The sequence below is a fragment of the Sarcophilus harrisii genome, chromosome 3 (assembly GCF_902635505.1).
Source record: "Sarcophilus harrisii chromosome 3, mSarHar1.11, whole genome shotgun sequence".
NCBI lineage: Eukaryota > Metazoa > Chordata > Mammalia > Dasyuromorphia > Dasyuridae > Sarcophilus > Sarcophilus harrisii.
In genome coordinates, this window is record NC_045428.1 from 247,222,353 (window position 1) to 247,245,982 (window position 23,630).

Below are 23,630 nucleotides of genomic sequence, written 5' to 3' on the forward strand. Positions count from 1 at the left end.
TGTTTATATATCTTGTATGTACATAATTGTTTGCATGTTATTTCTATCCCCTTCCATTAGAATGTGAATTCCTTAAGGGCAAGGACTGTGTTTTTGCCCTTTGCTAGATACTGTCATTATAGTACATAATAAGCCCTTAACAAATGATTGTTTTAACAGACTGCCACAGAACCAGGAGAACAATTTATATGAATATTACATTGTAAAGGAAAGTAATTGTGAAAGACTTAAGAACTCTGATCAAATTAATGACCCATCTTGTCTCTAGAAAACATGATTTAATCATACTTTTTCCTTCTTAAGCAGAGGTAATAGAAATCAAATATAAGACTGTCATTTTAGACATGGCCAATGTGTGGATATTATAATTGTTTCTTATAAGAGAGAATATAAGTGAAGAGGAAAGAAATGGAACGATGACATAATATTAAAAAAAAAAAGGAGAGGGGGAAGAAAAGTATGTCAATCCATCTTAAAAAAAAAAAAAAAGAGCAGCAGAAAGTTCAGAAGGGATATAGTCAGGGAAGTGTTTTAAGTACAGTGTTAAATTTAAACTATACAATGTCAACTGGGTTGTATCCATGGGCTTATTTCTTCTAAGAAGACAGACATATATATACTTGGAAACACAGAACTAAAGTCAAAGTGGGCATAGGCAACAGGAGTTATAAAGGCAAAATTCACAGTGGAGATTGAGTAATTGCATAGTGCTCTGATCAGGTTATCAAGACAAAAATCACAGCTCAAGGGTGGGGTGGGATAGTTGCACAACGGTTTTATCAGGGCATCCTTGGACTGGGTTGTTTTTCAGAACTGAAAGTTGACATGAATCAAACTGAGATGGTTATCTGGTGTAACAGGGGAGTTCTGAATTCAGTGTGCCAAGATCACAAGGAACTTCTGATGCACTCAGCTTAAGGAATGCTCAGCTTTATCTCTTACTCAACTGATTCTGATTCCCAAGTCAGTCTGCTCTCTTTTGGATAATAAGAGAGCTAGAGCAAATCAAGGACATTTTCTTAAAAAACTATCAACTATAGGAACTAGAAATTTAAACCCACTTCTTTATATGGAAAAATGTTTGCAAAATGTTTCTCTTCTTTGTACAAGAAAATGTTAAATTCATGGTGATAAAAAAGACAAAAATTTAAAATTATTCATACATAATCCTACATAGGGAAATAATCCTTTAATGGAAGATTTCCAAATATTCTTGTTAGGAAAACTAGTGCTAGATTGAATCTTTGAGATGCAAACCAAGAAAATAAGAGAAACATATAACTTTTTCATTTCAAAGGAACAATGATAAGGCAACCTACATTCCTACAAAGAGGTGATAGACTCAGGGTTTAGAATGAAACTTTTTTTTTTGGTATATGGTCAATGTGAGAATTTGTTATGTTGGACAATGTCTATTTGTTTTATAGACTCTCTTTTTCTTTTTTTTAATGGTGGAGGAATGAAGATGAGAAAGGAAAATCAATTTTGTTAATTAACAAATTAAAGTTAATTTAAATTAAAACAAGAGAGTTCTGTCCTCTATCTCTTAAAGTTTTTTACATTTCTCAGTTTCAAGAGTTTATCTTTGCAGTATTATATCTCTATTTAGATATTTCTATTATTACTAGTTTGCATGTCATATATCAATATTTTCCTTGGAGTTAATCTTTCCCTCATTGGGGCTTCCAGCCTCTGGAAATAGAAAAAAATCTGCAAAATATGGGGGTGGGGAACAGGGAAGGGAGATTGCTTTTACAATCTGATTTTACAGGAGTACTTCTCCCAAAGGTTTTGGTATAATCTTGAATGAAAAAGTGAATTTCATCTGTAAAAGTTATCTTTTTCAAATCTTTAGTATGGACATATATCAGAGATATTGTGGAGTCAGTTTCAGATTAACACAACAAAGTGGATATCTCAATAAAGTGAGTCACACTCATTTTTAGATTCTCAACACAAATAAAACTTATGTTTAGACTGTATTATAGTATATTAAGTGTGTAATTAACTGTATCATGTCCAATGAGGTATTTTACATTTTCTTCTGTTTTTTTCATTTTTTGGTTTTGTTTGACTGACTTTTGATGTCTCATTGAGTCATTCACTTCCATTTGTCCAATTCTAATTTTTAATGAATTATTTTCTTCAATCAGCTTTTTCACCTTCTTTTGCATTAAGCCAATTGTACTTTTAAAGGAGTTATTTTGTTCAGTGGATTTTTTTCCCCATTTCACCAATATTATTTTTTAAGGAGTTGTTCTCTTTTTCCATTTCACCAATTCTATTTTTCAAGGAGTTGTTTCCTTTTTCCATTTTGTCAAATTTATTCTTTAAGAAGTTGTTTTCTTCAGTCTATTTTTTTTCCATTTTGCCAAATTTATTGTTAAAGGAATTGTTTTCTTCAGTCAATTTCTGTTTCCTTTTCTAAGCTAGTCTAAGCTCTTTCTCCCAGCCTTTCACACTTCTATATAGCACTCATTTCTTTTTCCATTTTCTTTCTATTTCTCTTTTAAGATCCTTTTTGAACTCTTCCAAGAAAGCCTTTTGAGCTAGAGACCAGTTCATATTCCTCTTTGATATCTCACCTGAAGGCATTTAGCCATTGTTTTCCTCTTCTGGGTTTGTGATCTTCCCTGTCTCCATAGTAATTTTCTATGATCAGATCTCTTTTTCCTTTTTTATTCATTTTTTAAAGTTGACTCTGCTCCTAGAGCTCAGTGGAAATTTGTCCCAGTCCCTTTTGCAGGGGGGCAGAGACCTTTCACTGCCTGTGCTAGGCTGAGGCTGGGACTGGGGGTATTGCAGGCTTTTCCACTGCACTAATAGGTCTGGCCAAGCTTCACTTGTTATGCTGGAGTTCAAAGGCTCAAAATTTGCTTTATGTAATTGCATTGGAAGTCTTCCAGGTGGTCTGCTGATCCACTGGCCTTCTGAACCAGTTCAGAATAACTAACACGGCTGTATTTTGGCTAAGAGACTCTTGCTAGATTCCCTGAGCCTGGCCTGCCCATATCAGGCCTCCCTGCTCTGGGCTGTGTTCCCTCTTGCCCAATAAGATAGACCTTTCCTGAAGTCCTTCCAAGATATCTTAAACTGGAAAATTGTTCTGCTCTGAATGTTTGTGAGTTCTGTCACTCCAAAATCTGTTCAGAGGCTTGATCTAGTGTTGATTCTGAAAGAAGCCAGGGAAAGCTCAGGCAAGATCCCGTCTGCTCTACACCATCTTAGCTCTACCCCTATTCAATTGCATCATGTCTAGAAAAATGATGTACATACTTTAAAAAATACTTTATTGCTAAAAATACTAATTATCTGAGGCTTCAATGAGTTGTAATGTTTTTTGCTGGTGGAAGGCTTTGTGTCAGGTTGATGCTGGTTGCTGGAAGTTGCTGAAGGCTGTGGTGGGATTTGGTAATTTCTTAAAATAAGACAGCACATTGCTCCATTGATTGATTTTTTTTTTTTACTTCACACTTAGAGGCCATTGTAGGATTATTAATTGACCTGATTTCAATGTTGTTATATCTCAGGGAATAGAGAGGCCTGAGGAGAGGGAGAAATCAGGAACTACTGGTGGGTAAAGCAGTCCAGAAAACACATAATATATTTGCTGTACCCCAAAATAATAATAATGGTAACATCAAAGATCATAGTTCACCCTAATGGATATAAAAAATAATGAAAAAGTTAAAAATTTTGAATTTCCAAAATATGACACAGACATATTGTGAACACATGCTGTTAGAAAAGTGGTGCTATAAATATGTTTACATATATTGGATTTAAAACATTTTAATACATTTAGCACATATTGGATTACTTGCCATTTAGGGGAGGGGGTGAGGAGGAGGGGAAAAATTGGAACACAAGGTTTTACAAGGGTTAATATTGAAAATTATCCATGCATGTGTTTTGTAAATAAAAAGCTTTAATAAAAAAAAAGAAAGAAAGAAAAGTGGTGCTGAGAGACTTGTTCAACAATCTGCCAAAAACATACAGTATCTGTGAAGCACAATAAAACAAGGTGTATCTGTATTCCAGTATTTGTATTGTCTTGTCCATGGCCAATATTTTTTCTTCAGATTTCCCATTATTAGTTACTATTATTCAGTCATTTTAAATTGTGTCTTTTGGGGAGTTTTCTTAGCAAAATGGTTTACCACTTCCTTCTTCACCTCAATTTACAGATGAGGAAACTGAGGCAAACAGCTCAAGGTCACACAACTAGCAGAATCAATAACAAATTCTTCAGCTTTTCTTTTCTGGAAACTAAGTAGGATGTTTCATAGCCATAGTTTGTGATTTCTCAATGTGTTTTCAGTCTTTTACCTCATTGACCTTTATATTTCGAAGAAAGTAATCCTAAAAACTAATTCTGTTTCTTTGTGGGTTTGAAATCCTTAAAATCCTTGACTTCCTCACACTTACCGCTGTTGCAATATCTCTCATAGTCATTGTAGTATGCTCTTAAGAGCAAAAAAATACTTAAAATTTGAGGTATTTTAGGGGGAGTATTATTTGTTTTTTAAAAACATTATATGAGATTAATGAAATTCCTTATTTATGTGCTATGAAATTCAGCCCTAAACTAAAGAGAGGGAAACCAGTTCAGTCTGGTTTATCTAGTCAAAGTTAGACTGAGTTCTTTTGGTGACAATAGAAGCAAAATAACCGTCCAAAGTGAAACCCTGGCAGAACTATTTGACTGACCCAAATGACTGGCATATATATCTGTGTATCATCATAGAAAATGAACAGACAGGAAATGATTGGCTACCAACGTGGGGCTTGTATGCTAATCAGCTACTGGGCCATGTTAAAGCAAAGATCAATATCAATTACAAATTAGAAGAAAGAATTAAAACGAATAGATTATATGGCATGCAACAGCAGCTAGTCAGCATTGAGAATAAAGGGCTAGTCAGCAGTCAAGAAGACATGAGTTCAAATGCAGCCTCAGAAACTTAGCTGTTTGATCTCAGGCAAGTCATTTGACTACTGTCTGCCTTAGTTTCCTCACCTGTAAAATGGAGATAATAATTGTATTTGCCTAACAGGTTTCTAGTAAAGATCAAATAAGGTAAATTGTCTCTTAATGCACAGTGTCTGGCACAGTAGGAACTTTATAAATATTTATTCCTTGCCTTTCCTCTTCCCTTCACAAAAGAAGACATTTCCAACCTGAATTATTTAAACAAGCTGTTGATGCCAAAATATGGAAAATGGATAAATGTTCATATTAACTCAAACTTTCAGAATTTCTTAAGGAAATTTAAATAATGTGGATTTATTGTCACAATAAAAAGAACAAAAGAGCCTAGTAATTGCCATCATAAGCAAAAATTTGATCTTCTCACCAAGGGGAAAGCTGTAGCCATTAAGGGATTTTATAATACCAACTTGTATGTAAAATATTATTACATAAAATATTAGAAGATTATGAACATGCTTACTGTGAGCATCTCATAAAAAAAAGCAATGGCAAGAAAACATTTACAGAAAGCATGGTTCAACATTTTGTTCAAGGTTAATTAAGTCACATCACCATGAGAGTGTTTAAGGTTAAAACCATGCCACAAATGGGTCAAAATGAAAAGGTCTTGTAAAGATCTCTATAACAAACTCTTCTTCATCACTGAGAGTAGAATTACCATATTTAGTCTCTAACATCCTAGTCTTTTCTAAGTGCTTCAAAAAATAATGGAAATAGTTCACCTGTGCTCATACACACACACACACACACACACACACACACACACACACATACACACACACACTCTTACACATTCTTAACCCCACAAAAATGGGAAGAGCAGCCAAGAATTAACACATGAGGTAATTACCTCAGAGAATTTATTCAGTTCCTATAGCACTTCATCTTTTTCAATAGTATTTTATTTTTTCAAATACATTATAGTTTTCAACATTCATTTCTGTAGGAATTTGTGTTCCAAACTTTCTTCTCCATCCCTCCCTTACTTCCCTGTACCCCAAGATAGCAAGCAATCTGATATAGGTTAGACATGTGCAATTCTTCTAAACACATTTCCATTTTTGTCGTGTTGTACAAGAAAAATCAGACCAAAAGGGAAAAAAGTCATGAGAAAGAAAAACCAAAAAAAAAACCAACAACAAAAAAAGTGAAAATACTATGCTCTGATACACATTCAGTGTCCATAGTTCTCTCTCTGGATGCAGATGTCATTTTCTATCCCAAGTCTATTGGAATTGTCCTGCATCATGGCATTGCTGAGAAGAGCTAAATTTATCATAGATGATGTCACATAATCTTGCTTTTACTATGTACGATGTTCTCCTGGTTCTACTCACTTCACTCAGCATCAATTCATGTAAGTCTTTCCAGGCTTTTCTGAAATCAGTCTGCTCATCATTTCTTATAAAGCAATAATATTCCATTACATTCATATACCATAACTTATTAAGCTATTCCCCAATTGATGAGTATTCATTTAACTTTCAATTTTTTGCCACTACAAAAAGAGCTACAACAAACATTTTGCACATGTGAGTCTTTCCAAACCCCTTTAAGGAATAAAAAATAAATAAAGTGAGAAGACAAGTCATTCTGACTCAAGGCCTCAGAACAAACATGAAAAATCTTTGAAAGCCATTTGCTGAATAAAAGGACACCAGATTGGTAGTTTGTTCCATTTGGCTGAGGGATTCTGTCACAATTTCTGGGGCCTTTAAAATAAGAATGAATTACCCTGAAATCAAAAAGTCCTAAAAATTGGAAGTAGCATCACTTTTCAGAACATTCCTGTAGAGGAAACTTTTGATGGGTAACAGGGGGTAGAGACTCAGTTTTGACTTGGACTAAGTCTTCTTCCTTTCTATCACTTGGGCAGAAGGACCTCATGGGTTTCAAAGGATCCAGAGCATATTGGACTTCCCATTCTTCCATCTCTGGACAAATGTGCTGAAGAAGTGACTCTATTGAGATCTTATGGATACTGATTCCTCATGCTTAAGAGCAGCTTTTTGATTACCACATGAAGGGAAAAAATGACTTCCAACATCAGTAGCTCTACTACTATAGATATACATCTCTAGCTATGCCAAAATAGATATATAAGTATATAGACAGATGATAGAAAGATAGATAGATGAATAGATAGATTAGATAATACAGAGATGGATGAATGGATGGATGGATGGATGGATAGATAATAAATTAGATAGATAGATAGATATAGTTAGATAGTTGGATGGCCAGATGATAGATTAGATAAATAGATGATTGATAGATGTCAATAGACTTAACAAAGATAAGCTCTTGAGGCAAAAGTGAACTTGGGTAGGACTAGTTTCACATGGATTAGGGGCAGGAGGTTGAGCACCACTCCTTATTGTTAATTCTCTCAGTCTCATCTAATATTCTTCCATGCTGTAGCTTCTTTCTCCCTACTTGAACTCTCCAGGGCCCATATCTATTAAAAGTGGCACTGTTTCCCTTTTAAAGGACACTGGGAATTGCTTGTATTTCTACCCCACCTCCACCCTCTACCTTAACACATATAAAAAAACCTTTATACTCTTACTAAAAAAAATTAAGCACAAATGACTCATAATTAATATTAAAAGATATAATCAAACAGTATAGCAAATTAAGTAATAATGTAGACTCCTAAATTTTTTCAGTGAGAATGTGATAGACTATGCTTCATTATTTTTTTAAACCTTTGCTTACCACTTTACCAGCTAAATCAGAAATTCAAAGGTTTAAAGTTAAGTTTATTTTGAGCCTTGACATTAATACCTATCATAACTAGACAAGATACGTTCCAAAGATACATAGAGACAAATAGGAGACGTGTATCACTAGGAGTGCTTAATAAGTTAGGACAATCTTATCCACTAATTATGTAAAGGCTTTTTAAAAAAAAATCAGACAATTTTTACATTTCCTGATGTTAATTATTTTTTCTTGTAAACCAATTAAAACTAATTTTTATGTTTTTAGCAAATTGGCTCAAAACTCACTGAAACTCTTTATTTGGAAGATTTTTTTTAAACAAGTCAGAAAATTTTGATTCCAACATTTTAAATGTACAAATATGAGGCTTTTAAAAATGATAATAAACTTAATTTTCGACAACAAAAGTTTAGTTTTAAAATGTTTTGCTAATGGCAATAGTTTCATGCTTGTTGTTCAGTCCTGTCTGATTCTTTGTGACCCTGTATGGGGTCTTGACAAAGATAATGGAATGGTTTGTCAGTACCTTCTCCCACTCATTTTAGAGATAAGGAAACTGAGGCAAACAGGGTTTACGAGACTTTCCTGGAATCACACAGTTACTAAGAATGTGAGGCCAAATTTGAAATCAAGAAGATGACTCTTTCTGACTGCAGGCCCAGAACTCTATTCATGGCACAACCTTGCTGCCCAATAATGTCATACTATCCTTGACTATATCTCAAAGGACAGGGTATATTTAGGGCAAAGTTTATGGTAAATGATTAAAGGTTATGTAAATCCCTAATTCAAATTATCTTCTAGATAATTTTGAATTTTTTGACTGACTTGTCAGGTCTTGTTAGATCTTCAATGTTTTTTATCTTGTAATATGGATGATGAAGAATTCATATTCAGAATAAGAAAAATTGTCAGCTTGCTTTCTGCTTGTTTGTTTATCCTTATATAATTAGTCTTACGTCATTCTATGATTTCTTTGCAGTAATATTATAAGCCTTTTGTCTATTTTATGAGGGTGAGTTTAGCTAAATTTAGATGATATAATCTATAACTTCCTAACCAATCACACATCAACTGTAATGCATCTCAATATGTTGAAAGGAAATGAATAAGAGATAATGTCAATATCTTCACATAACAGAACTCTTACTTTCCCCTCAGAATTACCTCACACATTATACAGGACATATGACTACTTGACATCCAGAGGAAATGCTCCAATTTCAAACCATATATTAAATATGCTAAATCTTCCTCTATCCCCATTCATTATCCCCCAGATCACCTTTTGAATTCCCTGGGCCTGCATTCTATTCTCTGGAACAGTGACTGGTAAACTGACCCCCTACTACAACAATAAATACTTTCCACTTTTTGGTGAAAATATTCAGTTATGTATATATTGCCTTTCCCACCCAATTCCACACCTCTTCTCTCCCTCCACCTTTCACTCTCTTTCTCTCTCTCTCTTCCCCTTTCCCTCCTCTTTTTTCTCCCCCTCCCCCTCCCCCTCTCCTTCTCTTTGTCTCTTTGTTTCCTTCTCTCTCTCTGGCTCTGTCTGTCTGTCTCTCTCTCTTTCTCTCTGTCTCTGTCTCTCTTTCTCTCTTTGTTTCTCTCTCTGTGTCTCTCTGACTCTGTCTCTCTGTGGCTGTCTCTCTCTCTTTTTCTCTATCTCTGTCTGTCTTTATCTCTCACTGTCTCTCTCTCTCTTTTGGGAGAAGGAGACACAATTGGGGTTAAGTGATTTGCCCACAGTCACATAACTATTAAGTATCTGAGGCTGAGTTTAAACTCTTGTCTTTATCTCTCACTGTCTCTCTCTCTCTCTTTTGGGAGAAGGAGACACAATTGGGGTTAAGTGATTTGCCCACAGTCACATAACTATTAAGTATCTGAGGCTGAGTTTAAACTCTTCTAACTTCTCTGTGCCTGAGGAGGGCACTTCTATCTTTCTAGTCTCCCAAATTCTTATCCTAGATTCTTATCTTAAATTGTGTCTATTTTTCAATCATTAGAAACCACTTTCTCCAAGTCACCAATGATATTTTAATTGACAAGTCTAATGATCTTTTTTTCAGTGTTCATCTTTCTGAATCACTCTACATATTGGATACTACTGATTATTTTCTCTTCCTAGGTACTTATTCTTTCTCCTCTGGATTGTTCTGACATTCAGTGGTTCTTCTACCTACATAACTATTCCTTCTTACTCTCTTTTGTTATATCATCACAAATATCCCACCCCTAAACTTGAATATTCCCCAAGGCATTGTCATGGATACTCTTTTCTCCATGTCCACTGACTCATTTGGTGACTATTTCAGCTCCCAAGTTTTCAGTGATTCTTTCTGTGCAGCCAACTCACACCTATTTACTTGATTCTCATCTCTCTTCGGAATCTAGTCCTACTTCACCAAATTGCCTATTACATATTTTAGATTTGATGTTCCACAAAGATCTCAAAGTCAGCATGTCCAACAGTGAACTCATTACCTCTTTTCCATACTTACTTATCTTCCAAGCTACCCCCTTTCTATCAAAAGTATCCCTATCCATCTAGTCAGCCAGGTTTGGAAACTTGGAATAATCTTTGACTTCTTACTTTCCTTTATTCCACATATCTAAGTAGTTAACAATTATGTCATTTCTTCCTCCACAATAGTTCTCTTCTCTGTCCCTTTCTCGCTACTTAAATAGATGCCATCCTGGTTCAGGTTCTTAGTACTTCTCACTTAGACTATTACACTAACCTCCTGACTTTTTTAGTCAAATCAAGTTTCTTCCTTCTTCAATCCATCCTAATTATAAACTGCCAGAATGATTTTCCTCAAGGGAAAGTAGCACATCTAACTATATTACTTCCCTATTCAGCAAATTTCAGCAACTCCCAATCAACTCTAGAATCAAATACTATTTTATCTGCAAGTCACCTTTTAAAATGTTCTGTTTTGGTACTATTTTTATAGTGTAATATATAAAAGTTTGAGAGACATAATTTCTGAATACTTAATCATTTTATTAATTATGGCAAGCAAATAATAAAGGGATGGTCATTTGGCCATCTCTTGTAAACCCAAGACAAAACATAACAGACTTCTACATTCTTTTATGCCTTTGGAAGAATGGGTATTCCTGGCAGGCAGCAATCAACTCTGATCAATTAACAATTTATGAAAGAATGATTTCTCATTAAAATGAGAAAGAGGTTTATTCTAACACAGGGTTGGGGGAACATAATTCTTATCACTCAGAACTTCATACAGAGATTTATTTCTTCCCAACTACCCCAGATTAGGGCAATATAGACAAAAGGAGGAATTCACTTCCACTCAGACTTGTCTTAACCAAACATAATGAGCTGGAATTCACCAATTCACCTAGACTAGAATTTCTGTATCTTTTGATCAGATCTAAGTTTTCCCAGTTAGGTAAGTTTTACACAAGATTTTATTTCATCATCTGTGATGACCGTGTATTTAAAATCAGCCAGAGTCAGGAATTCAGGTTAAGGGAAAACCTTCCATCTTTATTCTCTGTGGAGGTAAAGGGGGATTGGAGGTGAAGGGGGATCAGAGGTGAAAGGGGGATCATGATAGCAATGTGAGCAGCTGCGACAAGATGCCAGCCAGCAGTCTCTCTCCACCTCTCTTCCTCCCCTCTGCCTCCACCCACCAAAATCATCATTTCCTATAGAACACATCAGGACTTGCACAGAGAGTGGGCAGGGGCCATTTTTTCTCCAAGCATATATATTAATAGAGTATGGTCCAATTATTATTTAGCTTCACGTGCTTGGGACCTCAAGCTCCAGCCCATTACAAGCATCAGTCCTGCACTTCAAAGACTAGTTGAATAATCTACAGGAGCTGATTTCTGAATGAGGAAATAGAAAGGAGAAAAACCTTAATTTTAATTCAGTAATTGGTTTACTGAAAATAATCATTTCTCTCAGTTGTATACATAATAACATATATATAACTATACTATACAATATACAAGAATATACAATACAATATACATAATGCATAATCATTTGGAAAATGTTGCTTTAGGTAACTCTTTGACATTGTAAATTTCTGAGGTCTAATCTGCCTTGGTAGAGTGAGTTTCTGGGAATCCCCTTATACTAATCAAATGGCAAATCAGTCTCTATCCTTATTTGTATATAAATATATATATGTAAATTATGTATTTCAGCTATTAGAATTATTTGTATAAGAGGTAAGATTGGTCTCATTTTTGTCTTTATATCCACAATACTTGGCACATATTTTGTACTTAATAAATGGTTGTTAATTTATTGATTTTTGGGAAGAAAGAATATCTGTAGGCTGTAGGGGAAGATTAGAAATATCCTAGAGAAACAAAGGAGAGAAGAGAAAAAAGAAGTGAAGGTATTTCTTGAAATCAGACTGTGTCAGATAAAGGTCATACAAAAAGGGGGGAGGTAGGGGAGAGAGATAAACTTCTGAACCACACTTTTACCAGAGTTTAACAAAGAAAGAGTTTTAAAATTTACGTAAGTAAAAGTAGAATATCAAAAGTTCTGGATTAGAAAGAAAAGAATAGGGCATGGGGGTGTGTGGAGATGGGAATCAGATTGTTCCAAATAAAGCAAGCTATGGACAAATTGTGCTCATTTTTAAAAAAGAGTTCAACCTATAATAAACTTTGCCATGGGGCCTTCATTATGGAGTTGAAGAACATGTTGGATACCACTGTGAGGCCACTGAAGCTAGCGTATGGGTGAAGATTCAACCTACAAATTCTTTAAAGTTATTCTTTAAGGTTATTCCTTAAAGCTCTCCAAAGAAACTCACCCAACATTCAATGGATTAGCAAAGCAGTGTACATACACAGAGAGATGAGTGAGCTAATGTCTGAAATAGGAAAAACTATGGTTTGTAAAGGGTCAAAGGCTCAATTCTACTGTTCAGTTGTTCAGTCATTTTTCAGTCGTGTCTGACTCTTCATGACTTCATACATTTTCCATAGAGCATCTACCCAGCACGCTAGAAATTTTGCTTTATTCTATTGTTATTGTTGTGTTGTCCAATTGTGACCCCATTTGGTGTTTTCTTGCAGAGATACTGCAGTGGCTTGCCATTTCCTTCTCCGGCTCATTTTTCTGATTAGGAAATTGAGGCATACAGAGTTAAATGAATTGCTCAGGACCACATGGCTAATAAGTGTCCGAGATCAGTTGTGAACTCGGGAAAGTCAGTATTCCTGATTCTAAGCTCAACATTCTATCCAATGCACTATCTAGCTGCCCTAATTCTACTCTATTATTTATGAATCTTGCCATGCTGCCTGCAGAAGGTTTAATACACTTGCAGAATATTTAATACACTCATCATTACCACAAGTACAAATTACATTTTTAAAGTTAAAGTTTAATAGACAAAATTTAGGATAATGGAAAACCAGAGAAAGTGAACGTAGTGCACTGGATTGAAAACTGCCATCAGGATAAGTAAGACTTGTGTTCAAACTCTGCCTCAGATTGTGTTATCTGAAATAAATCATTTAACCTGTAAATGCCTACAGGCAACTCTCTAAAATCATAAATTATGGAGCAATGGCCAATCTGCTTAGGGGGAATAGTGAAATGCTCCTGAGTAGGAGCTCCCTGTAGCAATTAAATCACATCCAATTTTTTTTTTTTTTTTTTTTTTTTTTTTTGCTGAGGCAGTTGGGGTTAAGTGACTTGCCCAGGGTCACACAGCTAGGACACATTTGAACTCAGGTTCTCCTGACTTCAGGGCTGGTGCTCTATCCACTCCGCCCCCAAGCTGCCCCCTCCCCAATATTTTTAACAGGATTTAATGAGGAGATAAAGAAAAGAGAGCAAGCATTTATATGGCATCTAATGATGGGGGTGAATAAAGATCCCAGTTCTGTGGTAGCCAAATAGATCACAGGGAGGAGCATTAACAGAAGAAGGCTTGAATTGTTGTTCAAACTACTCCAGGGAAGAATACTGACAGCATTAGCTCGTCCTTTAACTGATCTTTTGTTATTTTTAAATAGTCTTTATTGTAGTAGGTCCTGCTAAAATTCCTTGTTGAATTACTTGAATTGACAAAATTATGACTTCACAGTTATTGTATCCAATCAGAAAGCCAACTAGATGTCAATCCTCGAGGTTATTTTTCTTCTATAAAAGAACTTAATGGCTTCCCATTTCTTTGTTAATTTCTTTAGGATATTAGGATGCCTCTCTTAAGCATCATGGGTTCATTAGGAACTGCCCATCTTATGGCAGCAAGTTCTTTAGGAACTTAGCCTGTCTTAATGGCATTTTCCCCTTCTGTTAATGGAGAGTTCCATTAGAGAATTTAGTCCAAGTATTTCCCTTTGTTAATAGCTAAATGCCCTTTTGGAACTTAGTCTGCCAATCAATGACATAAAAAAATTTTTCCTTTTTGATTTGGAGGTGATGTAAGCCTACAAATTCTTTTGAGATACCTTGTAAAACCAACCTGAAAACCCAATATATTTTTGGATTCAACCTACCATATTCTCAACTTTTGGGGGGCCATATGGTGAGCTGTAGAACCCCAATATATTTGGGGGGTTCAGCACTTCTACACTTTCGTATACCATCACTAAAATGAAACAGGCACCATGGTTAAGTGATGTGATTTATGATGTGGAGTTTGTCACCAAATGATGGCAGGCACCAAAAATTGGGGTTCAATCATGAAGAATTTCACAATGGCCATTTTCTTTGGCAAAAGGTAGATTTCTTTGTGAAGAAATTACAGACAAAATGGAGGGATACAATAGACATTGGGAATGGTAAATATGAAATAGAGTTGAAAGAGCATATGACAGACAAGTTCCTCAGTGGAACTCACAATTACCCAGAAGAAAGAGAGCATCCCATGAGGTTGGGTCACATGCCCTTAGCTGGCAGTCTAAATCTTGAAAGGAACTTAGGACCCTAAAAGAGTCAGTTAGCTATAAGGAAGAGAAGTGGGGGTGGGAAGGCAGAGTGCCCAAGATGGCTGATCCAAAGGAAGGCAGAAGCCATGGGATGGCCCACAAATAGATTTTATAGGGAAAATTTAACCTCTGGGGCATAACTAGGATTTCTATAAAGAGTAGGTGTCTCAGAAATCTGACATAACTTGGATCACTTCCCCAAAGTGTGGGATCATGGAGCTAAACTGATTTCTATCTGAGCCTTCTCCCTGCCTGTCTCAGGGATCAATTTTTATCAATTAATTCCTCTGCTAACCACATCTAACATTGAAGACCTCATCAGTAAGTGTTCTCCAAATATGATTGGTAAATTATCTCACTTGGATCTCTTTTGATCTGCACAATCACACTGTAAGGTGGGTAGTATTATTGTTTATTATCCCCATCTTACAGTTGAGGAAACTGAGATAAACAAAGGCTAAGTAACTTTCATACAATCAATAAGTGTCCAAGACTGGATTTGAACTCAGGCCTTCCTGACTCCAAGCTCTATCTATAGCTTCACCTAACTGACTCAAAAAACAAACACAATAATTGTAATCTTAAATATTATTGGCTAAATTTACCCATAAAACAGATGAGTTGCAAAGTGCATTGGAAAACCAAAAAGACTATACAAATGATAAAACTAAAGGAAGGTTCTTTGAAAGACTTTAAATAATTCATAAAACTTTAGCTAACATGATTCAAAGAGAGAAATCAGTTAAAAGATGAAATCACAACAAATCCAGAAGAAATTAAAAAATAATTACCAGAATTTACTAGACCAATTATATGCCAACAAAACTAAGATTTTAAAATAAATATAGAACTACCTACAAAATAATAGAAATTAGGAAATGGACCTATAATTTCATTAGTAAAGTCCTCACCACCCAGGTGAGGAATCTTAGTACTTTCTCTCCAATGGAGCTACCTACAGCAGAAGTGTCAAGCACATGGCCTATGGACCTCCCTCACTCCCTAGGGTATCCAGCACCAGATTATATTGTAATTGGGAAATTTTTAACAAAATTAGTAAAAGACAATACAAGGCCTATAGCACAAAGAAATTGCCCAGGGTTGTATGGATAGTTAGTATCAGATGTGGAAATGGAACTTGGATCTTCCTTGTTCTAAGACTAACCATAATGCAATTCTCAAGAGAATTTAGTTATGTAAAGTTTTGTAATCCATAAATATATATGTATGTATGATATATGCATATATATTATATATAGTTATATAAGGAACAATTCACAAAAGGCTTATATGAATGATTTGTATATTGGGGTTTTTTTTCCTGCTACAATATTGATCCACAAACAAATTAAATTGTTTAGGAAGTCCTCAAAAACAAATCAGAAAAAAAAAAGGAAAAATTAATAGCTTCAATAAATTTGTAGGCTACTAGATAAAATCACAAAAATTAACCAGAATTTTTATAGGGTGTATATATGTATAAATACATACACAGATACATATAGACATACATATACATGGATATGGATATACATGATCATATATACATAAACACATATGTATTTGTGTATAAATATGTGTGTAATAGCTAGCTGGCGCCATAGTGCACAGTGCTGGAGTCAGGAAGACATATCTCACTATCTAGTTGTATGACTCTGAGCAAGTCCCTTTATCCTGTGTTTCCCCATCTTCAGTCTCCTCAAATCTAAAATGAACTTGAGAAGAAAATGGCAAACTGCTCCAGTATTTTTTGCTAAGAAACTCCTCAGTGGGGTCATGAAGAGTTGAGCATGACTGAAAACAATTCAGCTAAAATACACACACATATGTACACATATGACCAATAATAGAAAAGAAAGATTCAAAATAACTACAAAATGCACAAAATATGAGTCATTCTAACAAGGAACATTTATTATTTTTATAGATATAAAATAATACTACTTAAAGAAATAAGAAACAATTCAAGTAGCTGAAGAAATATTCACTAGACATGACTAGATCTTACCAACATAACAAAATAAATATATAGATTTTATGCTAAACATAAAATAATAACAAAATTGATTTATAGAAATAAAATGTCTAGAAAGTCACAGGAAATAATGCAAAATGTAGAAACGAAAGAGTAATAAATTAATTTAATGATCCAGTGTTCAAGAAACCTGAAAACATAAATAAGCTAGGAAAAAAATCCTTATCTAAAAAGAACTGTGAGGAAAACTGGGAAGTAGTCTTATAGAAATAAAGTTTAGACCCCATCTTATATCATATTCCATAGTAAGTTCAAAATGAATATTTGGTTTTAATATTAAAGATCATACTATTAAAGTATTAGAAAAAAAGATGATCATATGCTTCTCATAGCTCTAGGTAGTAGGTGAATTCTTAATCAAAGGATAATGACAATTATGAAAAAATAAAAGAGGCAAATTTAATAACAAAATGAAAAAGGTTTTGTATGAACAAAATGAATAAAGCTAAGATTAAAAAACAGGAAATAAGTAGTTGATTGGGGGAGAAAAAAAATCTTTGTATTAAATATCCCTGAAAAAAAGTTTTCTGTACAAGATATATAGGTAACTAGCAGAAATAAATAAGACCAAAATCCATTTCCCAGTAGATAAGTGATCAAAGAATAATGAACAATCAGAATAACAAACTATTAAAAGTCATGCAAGAATGCCCCAAAATACTAATGTAAGAGAAATGCAAATTTTTAAAAACCTGACATTTCACCTCACTTTCAGAAAACTGGCAAAAATGACAAAATATGGAAATAAGCAATATTGAAATATAGGCATGCTAATGTATTATTGATGAAGATGTGAACTGATGCCACATTCAAGAAAACAATTTAGAATTATGCAAAGAAAGTGAATAAAATATACTCTTTAGGTTCTTAGAATGAAAATACTTGTAACGGCACTTTTTATAGTAGCAAAGTCCTGGAAACAAAGTATATGACACAACAATTGAGGGATGGTTAAATAAATCATGGTATATGAATGTGCCATGAGATATAATGGATATGATGAATACAGAGAAGCCTGGAAAGATTTATATGAACTGATATAAAATGAGCTTAGTAGAATCAGGAAAATAGTATACACAATGAATATCACAATGCAAGTAGAAAGAATCAGAATATTAAAACAATCAAAACTGACTCTTGTGATATTAGAATGATCAACGAAGCATAGTATCTTCACCTTTTCTTTTTATTTGTATGTTTTTTTCCTTCTCATGCTTTTTTCCCCTTTGGTCTGATTTTTCTTGTACAACATGACAAATATGGAAATATGTTTAAAAGAATTGCACTTATTTAACCTATATTGCATTGCTTGCTGTCTTGGTTGGGAAGGAGGGAAGAAAAGGAGGGAGAAAAATTTGCAACACTAAGTCTTACAGAAAGGAATACTGAAAACTATGTGTATTTAGAAAAAATAAAATTCCATTGAGAGAAAAAAGAGAGAGGTTAATTGACTTGCCTGGGATCACACTGCTAATAAATAGTATTAATTTTACTTAACTATTTTAATGTGTTACAAGAGATTTCTTGGAAGTTAGCAATGGTTTCTAAATATTTATAATGTAAAAATAAAACATATCCATAAAAAGCTCTGAGAAAAGAAAGGGAACAGCTAGATGATGCAGTGGATACAGTCCTGATCCTGAAGTCAGGAGGGCCTGAGTTCAAATCCAGCCTCAGACTTAATACTTGCTAACTGTTTGACCTTGGGCAAGTTACTTGACCCCATTGCTTCTCCCATCCTCCTAAGTTTTTTTAAATTAAAAAAAAAGTTTTCCTGACTTAAGGCCCAATATTCTATATCTGACTTTGATTTTAGAAAGAAGGAAAGAAAGAAAAGAAAAAAAAAAAAAGACTCCTCTTTTTGAGTTAAAAAGTTACCTCAGAAACTTAGTACGTGTGTGACCCTGAGCAAGTCACAACCCTGTTTGCCTCGATTGACCCCCAAAGAAAAGATATGAGAAAGTCCCATCCCTTCCTATTTCTTTGCAGAGGTAGGGGACCAGAAACAGAATACTATATAAACTTAAAACTTTTTTGATGTATTCATTAATTTTATGAAACTTTTTTAAAAAATTTATTATGAGATAGCTTTCTTGGAAATGGTGGGAAATATAGGTGATGTAAAAACAAAAGATATTAATAATTACTCAAAGAAAGTTGGGTGATAAAATTGCAATATTTGTAACCCAGTTATAGTGATGTCTGCTCTAGCCATAGATATATAACTATCCTCACAATCACCTACATGGATGTTTCAATTTACAGGGTCTGCCTAGTCCAATGCTACGATGTCCCTCACAGAGGCTCTTAGATCGCATTGTTCGGAGATATGCTGAAGTGGCAGATGCTGGCAGTGTCTTCATGGATCATTTTACGGAGCGGGACAAATTACGCCTTCTCTATACCCTTTCCATCAATACCCATCCCATCTTGTTACAGGTAAGTTTCTCTGCAGCCAGAATACTCCAAATGCTTATATTGTATAAGGTAAAGAATTCAAATTCAAGTAATATGAAATCTATGCAATCAACATAATGATAAATCAAGACTTGATTCTGTAGTGTTTAAAAGTTTCCAAGATATCATATAAATGCTCATAATAAAATTTAACAACATGGATCTCCTAGCTGCACAAATCAAGAAATCTTGTACATTCTTAACAAATGCCCCAAAGAGAATCTTTGTAGATTGTATTTTACTTTGCCAACTCAAATGCTTTTCTTTTTTTCTTCTTTCTTTTTTTTTCTTTCCTTTCTCTTTTTTTCCTTCCTTCCCTCCTTTTCTTCCTTTTCTCCCTTTCTTCTTTCCTCCCTTCTTTTTTTCTTCCTTCCCTTCTTCCTTCCTTCCTTCCTATATTCCTTCCTTCTTCCTTCTTTCTTTCCTTCCTTCTCCTTCTTTCCTTTCTTCCTTCTTCCTTCCTTCCTTCCCTCCTTCTTTTCTCCCTCCTTCCTTCCTTCCTTCCTTTCCTTTCTTTCTTTCCCTTTTTTCCCCCAACAAACAAAAACAGACAAGTGGAACAATGTATAGAATATTGTGCCTGAAAACTGGAAAACTATTCTTCCTAGGTTCAAAAATGGCCTCAGATACTTTGAAACTATGTGACCCTGGGGCAAATCACCTAATCCTATTTGCCTCAGTTTCCTCATCTGTAAAATGAGATGAAAAAGATGTCAAACTATTCCAGTATATCTGCCAAGAAAACCCAAATGACATTGCAAAGAATTAGACATGAATGAAACAGCTTAACAACCACAATCACCAAACATATCAGGATCTTGTATTATCCACTTTTTTCAGTAATTGTGTAAGCACAAAGAGAAAAGGCAGTATGCAGTATGGTACAGTAGAAGGAATTCTAGATTTAAAATCAAAATATTTAGATTCTAATCTCAGCTCTGCCATTCCCTTCCCTCCTGTGTGACCTTAGATACATCATTTTAGTTTTCTGGGCCTGTGTTCTTCAACTACTAAATGAATAGCTGGCTCCAAAAGTCTCTATAGTGTCTAAGTCTATAATCCTTTGTGTCTTGCCATAGAAAAACCGCCGCTTTGCTTCTCAGACTTCCAGCACAAATGTGGGCCCTCAACATAGTGAAGTCTTGATACATTTGGCAAAACATTGATTTCCATACTTGAGAGTCAAGTATAAGAGCAGCATAAAACCCAAACTAAAAAAAGAAAAGATTGCATCCTATTTTAAGACAAAATTTTCATTTTGCACTTTAGGTGAGTGATTAAAAAAAAAAAAAAGCCAGTGGTCTGTGAGCAGCAGTCATTAAGTTACATGACTACAGCGTTTTTTTTTCCTTTTGGTTCACTGCTAGTTTTGCCAGAATGCAAATTCAGAGTCAACTACATAAGCTGAATTTGCAGGCCCAGGAATAGCAATACAGACATCACTTTTCACTGTCCTTCAAAATTATTTTAAGGTTACCAATATAGATACAGTTGCCCAAAGAGCAGCCTATATTAGAAGTCCTGCACCTAGGCTATACATTTAATCTATGGAGAATATTTTGCTTCAGACCATCATACCTCACTCCACATCCATCCATTTCTCATTTCATTCTTGGATGGCCATAACAACTCATCATCTCTGTCGCTGTCATGTAGTGACAGGAATAATTTTTAAAGATCCCCAAAAGCTATCTTATTCCTACAGTGAAACAAGAGCTGAGAACCATAAATTGTTAGAAGTAGGACTTAGAAATGGCTTGGTCTGTCCTCATCATGTTAAAAAAAAAAAAAAAAAAAAAAAAAAAAAAAAGGAGACTGTTGCTCAGAGAGGTAGAGGGGATTAACAATGGTCACGCAGCAAATTTATACAGAACTGAACTTGAAATGTTATTTCTAATGATTTGTCCATTATGCAGGATTCCTCAGGCAAGAGATTATTTTCCTTCCTCTATAAGGATGGCAATCACTGTTTTCAGTTCAGTTATTTTCAGTCATATTTGGGTTCTTTGTGACCCCATTTGGTTTGGGGGGTTTTGGGGGCAAAGATTCTGGAGTGGTTTGCCATTTCCTTCTCCAACTCATTTTACATTTGAGGAAACTGAGGCAAATATGGGTAAGTAACTTGCCCAGGATCACCCAGCTAGTAAGTGTCTGATGCCAGATTTGAACTTGGGTTTTCCTTACTCCAGACTCAGTGCTCCATCCATTGATCTACTTAGCTGCCACATTATGGATTTCCAAATAGAACAGCTCAAACAGTTCTATTTGGCCACAAGAAAATCATTTGAAGCAAGCCAATTTTTTTTTCTTTTTCAATCTTTCCCTTGCTTTTTCAATTTTTTCAGCCCTGAATCCTATGCCTTTTCCCCATTCCCATTTTGTTTTATGTTTGCTGGACTTGGTGCTTGTGAACAAAGTGTGGAAGTAAGGCCTTGGGGTACAGCTATATATCACAAATGCTTAGGATATAAAAGACACCCTGTACATCTCCATTTCTAGGGACTGATCTTAGAAGAACTGCATGACATTCACATGAAACTTAAGAGTAGACTGGTACTTAAGGAGAGAAATAAAGATACAGCCTGTGAAAATGGGGTATATTCCACATAATAAACAGATGTACACATTTTATGAGTCAAGTTAGAGTGGGACTAGCCAGAGCTACTTACTCCTTGACCATTACTAAGAAAGTGATTCATTTTAATGTCCCCAACACTATGAAATTAGGTATATACAATCACACAGAATTTATTGTTTTTAGTTGATTATTAGAGGGACAGGAGGATTATTGCTATAACAATTAAACTTCTATCAAGTCTCAGTCTAAAAGTTACAGACTTAAGTATGTACAGATGAGACTATCTCTATTTTCTTTAGAAAAAACATTAAAATATTTTTGAAAGAACAAATTTATGAATTATAACTATATTTAGTCAAGGAGTAAAATAGTCAAATTTGTGATCTAACAAGTGGGAAAACTTTCATTCAAAAAAAAGGAAGCAAGATTAAGAAAAATGGATCAGGATTATCTATCCAACCTTCTCAGCAATTAACATCCACCTGAAATTACTTTAAATATGGTTGCATCATTTACAATTTTCCAGTTGGCACCCATTGGCATTTTCCCCCTGGATGGTAGAATTTAGCAACATCAACACTTTTACCAGGCTCTAGCTGAGATAATAAATGATAAGCAAGTTATACTTACTGATCCAAGAGATTATAACCCCTACATCCAGTTCTAATGCTTATGATAAGAAAGATGCAATTATCTTTACAGTTAACATTAATATCAGTAGGTATTGGGATTTGTTTAAAGATATAACAAAATATTTGACAAACATTATGGTTCAGATTTCCAGGGAACAAATCTGCAAATTCATTATATAAATGAAGTACTCCTGCCTATTTAATGTTTTGACAACTTTCCAAATATTCCTAATTATTGTGAACTACAGTATATCTTTGTATTCTAAAAGTGGCACTCTCTACATCTAGAATAAAAGAGTATTAGAGGATCTGAATGAATTGCATATCAGATAAATTATTCCATAAATTGCTATGAAGTACCAATTTTTCATCTAGTGGGAAAATAGGAATAGGAAAAGAACTCAAATACCTTTAGATGTTTTGAATAAATAAGCTCATTCCAGAAAAATACATTCACATATGCAAATATGTAAATGGATTTAAATAAATACATGCATATATTATAGATATATGTGGATATATCTGTATACACATATACATACATATATATAACATGTGTATATGTACAAACTAGATAAACAATAGATAGATAGATCTGCAATTAATTTTCACAGTAAACAGACTGTGAAATCTATTTCTGGATTCCCAGGCTGGGCCTGTAATGGGAGAGATCTGAGGTCAAATGTGATTTCGGACACTTACTAAGCTATGTGACCCTGAGTAAATAACCACTCTGTTTGCTTCAGTTTCCTCACTTGTAAAATGAACTGGAGAAGGAAATGACAAACCACTCCCAATATTTTTGCCAAGGAAACCCCAGATCTGGTCATAAAGAGTTGGAAATGATTGAAAAACAAATATATGTCTATAGCTATATAGACACACACATATACAATTAATATAATAATAAACATGTATTACAATATATAGTCCTTTGAACATAATTATTAGACAATTGGATTTGGCTTTTAATTTCATATTAACTACAAATAAAAGCTAATACAGATTTTGTAAAATTATATATAACTGGATATAAGCTTTTCAATACAAACTTATATCTAAAGGTTTCAGTTCTTATTCTTGGGATTCTCGGGGCAGGTTATCATAGAGTTTGTTTAATACTCCTTTCATTCAGATCTTCTAATAGCCAGTGTTCAGTTTTTACTTTTAAATATCACAACAGCAAAAGTATTAGTCAACCAATTACAATCTGTAACCCAAATCCACCATGCCATGGATTACAGTTGTCCCCAACAAATC

The 23,630-nt window shown here is 34.4% G+C and overlaps 1 protein-coding gene across 1 annotated transcript in view; it reads left to right on the plus strand.

The window, feature by feature from the left end:
- The window catches only part of DIPK2B (divergent protein kinase domain 2B), a 59,054-nt gene that overhangs the window by 22,710 nt on the left and 12,714 nt on the right, over nt 1-23,630 (plus strand). The window contains exon 4 of the mRNA XM_003763445.3: nt 18,969-19,142. Coding sequence (XP_003763493.1) covers nt 18,969-19,142 — 174 coding nt within the window. The remainder of the gene's footprint in view (nt 1-18,968; nt 19,143-23,630) is intronic.